Below are 8,920 nucleotides of genomic sequence, written 5' to 3' on the forward strand. Positions count from 1 at the left end.
AGCCAGGGAGATGGCAGAAGTGCAAGCGTACTGCACAGCCTCAAGGGCAATGCCACATCTCCTCATGATCATATTCCCTGCCTCAGCCCCAAATAATTAGAAGTCTTACCGAAGGAAATTAATAACCCCTAGCACACAGGCCATAGAGCAGAGGGGCAGCCTGTGGACAACACTGCCCTTGAGACCACCAGGGGAGAGGAGGAAGCACCGTCCTGTTTCAGCCTTCACCTCGATTCCCTGTGGGAGGGGGCACAGAGTCACTGTGGAGGCAGCCAGGAATGGCACCCAAACATCAAGCACAGCTTCCCTATATAGCTACCCAGACTGAGAGGGGCTGTTCCCTGCTCCAGTCAAGATTCCCCTCAGTTCACCTCCTGGAGCAACAAAGATCATGAAAGCGGCAGCACTTGGTTTAAGTACAGCAGGAAGAGAGCTCAAAAAGAAGAGCAAGTTCATTTGAGGTTAATAGAGGAAACCAATTTCAAGGGAAGTCTGTTTCAGAGAGGAGCAGCTGTCACAGCTCCTGCCCCTCACACTGGAGTTACAGCCCAGTCCGTTTTATGTCTTCTTCTTTAGCTCCTCAAATCTCCGAGAAAGATCATCAAAGTCAATGTCTTCAGAGGCAGAAGAGCTCGCGCCGGCAGATGCTGTTGGCAGAGTATCTGGCACGGATGGCAATTCAGGCAGCACAAAGTTATCAAAGGTATTAGACGCTCCAGCTCTTGGTTTAGGAGAAGCTTCTGACTTGGGCCCAGGCCCTATTTAGAATAAGAGAAATATCATTTCACCTCACCATCATCACACTCTCACCAGGCCGAAGAGCCACACAAAAGAAAGGTCGTTCTATCAAAAAGACCAGTGTGTTTTTCTGAACATGACCAGTAGTCACGCACCTCCAACTGCATGTAGACTCAATGGGGAAAAACACATTCCAGGTTTATAGGGCTGCAAGGGGCTGCAGCCATGGCAGATCGACTGGTGACCCTACCCTATGGCTGCACCAGACAGCAGAAGATCCCGCTCCATTGCCCATAGCCAGCTGCAGGTGGGCTGAAGCTCCCACATGCCTATACTCACTGGACTGGATCATGGGGATTCAAACTCCCGGTTTTCTCCATCTCAACACCTCCTAAAGACACATGCAGGTATCACATGCTGTCACCCAGCTGTCAAATTGAAGCACAGCCAGATCCAGTCCACCCATAGGCCTAGCTTCTTCAGCACACCTCACCAACACCCCTCAGAGGACTCCATTAGATCATCAGAAATCCTTGCTGGAGCTGGCAAGGGTCTGCTTACTCTAAAAACCCACTCTACCCTTGTCAAGTGCTAGAGATAAGTGGTTTCAAAACACACAGAGCAGAATCACACTGTACAAGGCAGGAGAATTTTGTTATGATCCAGTTGTTATGCATGAAGCATCTCGTAAGCCTTTAGACAGATGGACCAAGGGATAACAGCTATCTCTACTAGTCCTGCTCTGCTGTATGCAACCTCAACACTGACATTAACACACACCTATCTACCCTCCTAGTGCTTCTTCCATTCTGTTGCTGCAGAACAATATTCTTTATGCTGTCTAGAAATATATTATCACTTAGAGCTGTTGCTTTCTCACTTTATCCTCCAATGCCCTGTACTTGGTCTGCTGAGACAGCTTAAGCAGGAGACCCAGTACTGACTGCGAAGCCAGACTCTCGTTCTTGAGTTTCCCAGTGGAAGTTTGGATCCTCCCTGTTTTGAGAGGATACTCCCCATTTCCATCAGTCCTTTCCAAACTCAAATCCTGCTCTCAAGCTGCATCGAGTTCTACACATTGTTCCCTATATGGAAAGCTTCCTCCCAGGGACACTAGGATCCTGAGCTAACCACAGCCCCAAACCACCCTAAGTTTCCCATACCTCTTGACATACTCACCAGCCACCGGCGCAGAAGAGTCCTTGTCAGCATTAGGCTCATCAATCTGAAAAAGACTCTCAGTTACCACAGCTCACTCTCCTACCAGGCACAGGATCAGGTAGGCATGTACGCACTGCTCATGGACAACAGCAGCCACACCTATGCAGAGCAATGCATACCACACCTCTTCCCAAGAAGGCAGGGAACCCTGGCTTCCAGCACACTCAGAGGAATCTGCCTCTCTTATCAATCAAGGAGGCAGTACTTGGACTTTCCTCTCCCGCCCTGTCAATTAAAGCAGCTTCACCAGCCATATTCTGGAACTGGATAAACAGAGCATATCCACTAGCAGATCTGAAATGTTTATCAAGGACATAAGTGGGAGAAGACTGCCCTCTTCATCCATGTAATCACAGCTCCTGCTTTCTTTCTTTTATAAACAATAGACAGGTTCTTGTAACCAGCAGCGAGGTATGAAATGACCGCATCTCAGGTCTTGGTCCAGCTGGGACAAAGGCCCACGGCCCGGTCAGATGTGCTGGTGTAACTTCTCATTCCCTGTGGGCTGCAGTCAGTGACATCTCTCTCTACCCAGCCAACAACTGCTGCACCTGTGCCTGCATCTCCTGGACTCAAACGCCACTGGGCAGCTAGTACAAGGTGTTAGCTCACACAGGTGCTTGGCTATGCTCATCCCTACTCAGGATACTGCAAAAACAAGAACATCACTGAAAGCAAAACAAGAGGCATGATCATGAACCACAGCAACAAAAACATATGCAAGCATAGAAAGAGAAGACTCCAGTCTCTCCTTTGTTGTCCCCAAGGACAAGAAAAGTCTGGGAAAGAAAGAGCGTTTAAACACACATCATCTGGGTCAGCCAAAATTGTCATCCAGGTTAGCTATGAATTAGTTCAAAAGCCATAGTTAAACAGACTGAAGGTGATAAATTGGAATTTGTGGACTCTACTTGTTAACTGTTTATCACCATTTTAACAATGCAGTAAAATAAATCTTGGTTTTCCTTTGCAGCCAAAACACACAGCTGAATGAGGAACTTCTCTTCACAAGTCTTTGTCCCATCACATGTACTCAGTGATTCACCACACCCGTAAGCAATGACAAGCACCACCCCAAAAGCTCCAAAAGGTTGACAGCAACGTGCTTAGTGAACATTTGCCTTTTCTGTGGCTACCACTGCACTCTTTTTGAGGTTCCCTCTGCTGCCTACAATGGTGATTCACCTAAGGCACTTACAGACTCATATGTTGGTGGGGTTGCCGGAATTGGCGGTGGATGGATGTTAGTGAAAGGCTGGTAGGTCCCCACTGGTAGACCGTTGAAGTTCTCCTGTACAGAGAGATTACAGTCATGCACCAGACTACTGGGAGAGCAACCATGGGACACAATACACCTACAGCTGCTGTAAGAGTCAGAGAAAGTAGCAGTCTAAGATAAATGCAGGCAAGTATCCAACCTGACATATTTTATACTTACTAGGAAAAGATTCTCAAGTATTAAGTCAGATGTAGTCACCTGGAGCAACCAGACTCAGCTAACAGGACTGTGGGTTATTCTAAAGAACCAGCATGACTAAACACTTGCCATCTTTCAAGGCATTAGAAGTACCACAACAAAAGGGGTAATAATCTGCATTAAGCACACCTGAGCCATTTCTCCTGAGTGCAGTGTCACAAAACAGGAAGAAGTGTCTCTGGCTCACTCGAGTCTTTGTATTAACCTTACTTGTAACACAACAGCAGCTCAAAGACCCAGACTTGGCACAAGCCCTCAGCATATTTATGCCTGGGCCAACAGCCAGATGATGATACTTGGCCCAGATTTTCCAGAAAAAACACTGCAGCATTGCTGGGACCATATTAAGACTCCAAGCCATCCCACTGTTCTGCCACTCTTCGGTCTACACAGACATCCTGTAAAATGACTGAATTCAGACAACGGTGCCCTTTTCAGCTCCCACCTTCCACACTCACAACAAATCATCTCCAAGAGCCACTGGCCTGGTCCCCCTCCCTTGCAGGTCTGAAGGTAGGGCACTTTCGCATTTTTCTGCGCTGTTCCCACCCTACACACCTTGCCCGATTTCCTTGACTGAATCTTGGCACGCTACCAGCCTACCAACTTCAAAGTGCAGCTCCAACCCCTGGTAAAAAGCCTGGCAGTCAGACAACTGCCTCAGGAGTTAAGTCTGGACTCCTCTGTTCCCTGAAGGCAAAGAGGACTGGCTGGACAACAGGGGTAGGAACCTCCATAGTCAAGAAGCAACATGAAGCTTCAGCTGCACTGGCTTAATTTCCATCCCATACAGTTTCACACCAACACAATGGCCTTCCGATGCATCAAGCTATCGGGTACAGACACTTCCCAGTCAGCACGCACAGGGCTAAGCACCACAGTGGGCATCTTCCACAGAAAAAGGGAATGCTCAAAGCAAAGGCACTTACCGGTCCCTTTGGAGGTGCATAGGAGAAGGGTGGATTTGGCGTTGGCATGGGCATAGGCATCATCACTGGCATGGGTACCAGCGGGGCTGTAAATCCACCCCCTCCTCCCCCTCCGTGGCCACCCTTCTTTACATCATCTGTGAATCCCACATCAATCAGATCTGCCTCTCCGCCTGCAGGGGCTTCAGCCTGGAGAGAGTGGAAGAATTCTGCTCACCAACACATCTCTGTTCTGATCACAGCCCTCTGAACAGCATTAGATGCAGCTTTTGGTACGGGAGAAGATGGGACAACACAACATGGACACAGCACAGAGGAGCTATACAGTGATATTAATGGGAATCAGAAAGGGAATCAGGCTATAGCATGACTATGGCCTCATGCCATAAGGTGTGGGAAGGAGCAGGGATTGTGCTATGGGAGGGTCGCCTAGAAGATACCAAAGCACAATGACCACTGAGTTTGCTGCAATGCCACAGCCCTGTGCTCTGAAAGTCCAGAAAGCACCAATAGGACATTTCAGTCACCGGAACACAGAAGAGAGCTCCAGACTTGCAGGTGCTTCACTCACCATCACCACCGAGTCAGGCTCATAGGGCACATTGTAGTTCTTGGCAATCTCGATGAGGTATCTCTCCACCAGAATCTTGGGCGGTGCCTCCACACTCAGCTTGTGCATCAGCTGGAACACAGGAGCGCAAAGACACTCAGTGGGACCAGGGCAGCACAGCGGAGCTCTATCCCAGCCAGGGCCTCCTGCTGCGGGGAGCACAGTGTGGGCTTGGGGAGGCCTTTCCTCCCAGTACAGTGCTGCTGCAGAGGAGGCTGCTGGCAACCACAGGCCAGGGCTTCAGGCATTCTGCTCCTCTCCATCCACAGCCAGCAGAGCAGGGTCCTGCCTGCCAGGGACCTGAGCACTATGGTTCCGTGCACCAATGCATCAGCCACTGGCCACAGGAAAAAGGGGCAGAAAGCCACAGGAGGCATGTCTGTTCTGCCAGCTCCAGCTGGCTGCAGCTGTTCCACCAGTTCATTACCCTGTCATTGACTGTCCCAATCTGGTTTGTCCGGCACAGCTTCCCATACTCCTTGCTGTACTTGGCACATAGCTGGTCAGCAACCTGCAGCAGGAGAGAAACTCTGGGAACATGAACACCCTTACTTTCCCCTACTACACACTGCACATCTGCTGTAGCCCCTAAAGCCACCCACTGCCCCCGCCCCACCAGATCACCCTCATTTCTCCCACTGAGTGCCCCAGCTGAGCAGCCGTAGCCATCTCTAACACTCCAGGGACACCTCTACTGGGGTCTCCATCTGCAGAGCCCATAAAAACATGTCCTCTGCGTTAATGACAGAGTCCCAGACAAAGGCTTCCACCAACGTGCAGCGTCACTCCCACCCTGCACGTGTAACACCCCTTAAACAATCCAACTCACAATCTTCAACTCAGCCACTTCTGACTGGAGTCGTGGTGCAGCCCAAATCAGTGTAGATACTGCTTCTGCCAGGCCAGAGTCCAGCTCCCTAAGGACAACAGAAGACAATCCGGTCTCCACACCAAGCACGTAGTCTTTGCTGCCCTCAATCTGTTTAGCCTGAAAGTCCCCATCCTCCATGCCGGGTTCCAGTCTTCCCTGCCCAGGGAAGAAAAGGCCTCTGGAGGCCCTAGGACACCAAGACAAACGCAGGTGCCCTTCTGTACCCCAGGCCTGACCCCAGCAGTACCCCTCCCTGAGCCCAGGGGGCCTGCACCCTCTCCCACACCATACCCTCTAGGCCAGAGCTTACTTCATGGACTGAATCAAGCCAAAGCGGGCTAGCAGCAGATCGCAGTACAGCTCCAGGATCTCCATGGCCTCCACAAGGTAATCTTCACGGATGATGTGCTCCACACGAATCCTGGCACGCTCATCTTTTCCAGCTGCCAGATAATCTGCAATCTCCTTCCTTGCCTTCTGGGCCAACTCAGCTACAGCACAAGGCCAGTCACTGTGCTGGCAGGGGCTGCTGCCTCCGTACCGGCCCACAGTTCCCACCACACACAAAGCCATCATGAGCTTCTCTCTCTCCTTCACTGAGCCTCTGCAGTGCAAGATACTCAACCATGGCTTGGTGGAGCCCTTGTATCTAGGTCCTAGCACACTATCTCACAGGAGAAAGGAGAGTGGGCTCTCACCTGCTAGAAACACTCCTACACCTTCAATTTCCCTGCAAAATCAATCAGAACCATGGATCTTATCTGTGTCTGGGCAGGTGGGGAGAGCCTCTTTCAGCACCCAGGAAGTTCCTCACTATGCTGTGAGCACAGAAGGCCCAGGAAAGGCCCCCCAGGGCAAACTGGCATGTCCCTCCACACACAACCCCATGCAGCCCATAAACTGCACTCCAACAACTGCCTGGAAGGTGGGCAGAGGCCACACTGTGACCAGCCTTCTCCTCCGGGTACTCACACACCGGGGCAGACCAGAAGGCCCAGGTCCAGCAAGAAAGAGCAAAAGGCTACTCCATACTTGGCCCACGAAAAGCACCCTAACTCCAGAAAAATCTTCTCCTCAAGTGTCCTGAGCCCCAAAAGCATCCTGGGTCACACATGCCCCCTCAAATACTCACTCTTCTTTTTCTCCAGCAGTTTGAGGCGATTGATGACAAGGCGCAGGTTGACTCGCAAGCGCTCAGCCTTGAACCCAGAGCCCAACATGATAAACACTTTCTGTGGGAGAAGAGGGGAAAGTCATTAGAACCAAGAGCTGTTGGTCAGAAGGACACCAGTCACTGTTTTACTTGGGGGGAGGCAGGAAATCCAAAAGCAAATTCTCCAAACAAACAGGCACAGGCCTGCTATTCCTGAATCTGGTTATTTACAAATGACTGGACCTACAGCACTCACCATTCCCTCTCCTACTTTACAACCCTGCACCTAACCAAGGCGAACAGGGAACAGAAACTTCCTGGATATTCCCATTCTGACAGACTGAATCTCGACCCCAGAAACAGACAGAAGATGATCAAAAACTGGTACTACTCCATAAATAGGAACAGGGTCAGAAAACATATCCTGAAACAAGAAGTTAAAGGCCTGGGTCTATTTAACCTAGGTAAGTGACACCAGCCACTGATGTGAACACCAGAGTACAGTAAAGTTTTAAAAGTGTTAGACAAACATCTACCAGCAGTGATCTCGGAAAATGTGACTGTATCTCAGTTCAGTAAGCTGAGCTTACAGACATGGTATTTTGAAGCTCCATTCAGACCTAGATTTTTAAGAAGCCCAAGTGGAAAAAACCCTCAGATTTCACAATAAACACCACAGCTGCTAGAAGATACACTTTAATTCCCTTACTTCAAAAGGTGAGGGAAGTAAACTAATGCCTCGAAATATCATCTGCAACAACTGTCACACCGTCAAATCCTTTCTCTCTCTTACTTCATTGACAAACCCACATTTTTAAAGAAACATGAAAGTCAACTGCAAGAACAAAGCCAACCTCTGTCCTATTAATATGCAAGCTGTAAAACAGCTGTATAATTAACCCAAAGACTGTACAAACAAAGGTTTTAACAGTCCTGTCATCAGAAGGAAAGAGTTACCATTCCATATTCCCCACACTCTTCCTGCTTAGTGAACACACGCTCCAGCACCTCTCCAGTCTCTCATGAGCCAGTTCAACTCATTAGCCCTACAGAAAACTAACTCATGAGACATTTTATCACAGCATTTTTTTATGCCAAGACCTATTAATCAAAAACCACTTCCTTAAGAGCTATGACCTAGAAGGACCTTGGCTTTTACCTGAAGGACACACTGGAACAGACTTTTGAATAGTGACAGCATTTTGCATACAAAAAGTGGTTTACATAAGATTTATTACTATTTAGAGTATATCCAGTTTATTTAGCTGATCTATTCACACATCAATAGTTACTAATGAGGCACAGAAACAACCAAACTCCTCTAACATTAAAACTTCATAGTGTTGCAAGAAACAGTCTCAGCACGAGTTGCAATGTCTCTGTAAAAGTACCTATTAAATAAATATTCTGATTAACAAAAAGCTGTTTTAACAGATTAATTCAAAATACAGCCATTAAGTAGCAGCCAGCCCACCAGCCATTCTTTCCCAACCATCCTGCTGTCATTCTAAAAGTTTTGTTGCCGCTACCCCCCCGCATGAGGCTCTCAGCCACGTTGCTGCAAGAAAAGCTGATCCAGTTTTTCCTTCCCTGTAACCTTGCCTTTCCATCCCTTCCTGCAGACGGGCTGCTACTCTGACCAGACCGAAACTAACCTTTACTCGTACAGCAATGAGCCTGTTGCTAGGGCTGTTTCCAGGTGCATCAGCCACCCGGCGAGACTCGCCGCGCACCTGCCCAATGGCCAGGGCCAGTTCAGAGAAGCGCGCAGGCAGGGCAGGAGACCCTGGGTTAGCTTTACCGACACAGCTGCATCCTGACGGGGCCGAGGGGAAGAAATCCTTCTCCCTCCCCAGCGAGGTGGCGCCGAGGGAACGTCCCACAGCACGGGCGAGGCAGGCCCCGGGCCTGCCCTCAGCTC

At 49.4% G+C, this 8,920-nt stretch overlaps 1 protein-coding gene across 2 annotated transcripts; it reads right to left on the minus strand.

Moving 5' to 3' along the window:
• Window positions 1-428: 428 nt before the first annotated feature.
• Window positions 429-7,073, minus strand: IST1 (increased sodium tolerance 1 homolog (yeast)). Of its 2 annotated transcripts, XM_009702246.1 has the most exons (9): window positions 6,979-7,073; window positions 6,157-6,337; window positions 5,805-5,892; window positions 5,403-5,486; window positions 4,937-5,047; window positions 4,366-4,554; window positions 3,158-3,250; window positions 1,918-1,963; window positions 429-758 (listed from the first exon to the last, which is right to left on the minus strand). In XM_009702246.1, exons 1-9 carry the CDS (start codon window positions 7,064-7,066, stop codon window positions 559-561), a joined length of 1,080 nt encoding a protein of 359 aa, XP_009700548.1. In that variant the 5' UTR covers window positions 7,067-7,073; the 3' UTR covers window positions 429-558. The 2 variants fall into 2 exon arrangements, with proteins under 2 accessions (XP_009700548.1, XP_009700549.1); XM_009702247.1 differs by lacking the exon at window positions 3,158-3,250.
• Between the last annotated feature and the right edge of the window lie 1,847 nt (window positions 7,074-8,920).

This window comes from Cariama cristata, unplaced genomic scaffold, assembly GCF_000690535.1.
Source record: "Cariama cristata isolate BGI_N322 unplaced genomic scaffold, ASM69053v1 scaffold36576, whole genome shotgun sequence".
Taxonomy (NCBI): Eukaryota; Metazoa; Chordata; class Aves; order Cariamiformes; family Cariamidae; genus Cariama; species Cariama cristata.

Excerpts from the sequence above, each read along its gene's own strand:
- IST1 (XM_009702246.1), bottom strand. The coding sequence starts at position 7,066 with ATGTTGGGCTCTGGGTTCAAGGCTGAGCGCTTGCGAGTCAACCTGCGC. Across the intron at positions 5,048-5,402 it reads TTGGGACAGTCAATGACAGG|CTGATGCACAAGCTGAGTGT; the intron begins GTAATGAACTGG and ends CCTGTGTTCCAG. Across the intron at positions 4,555-4,936 it reads AGCCTGACTCGGTGGTGATG|GCTGAAGCCCCTGCAGGCGG; the intron begins GTGAGTGAAGCA and ends CACTCTCTCCAG.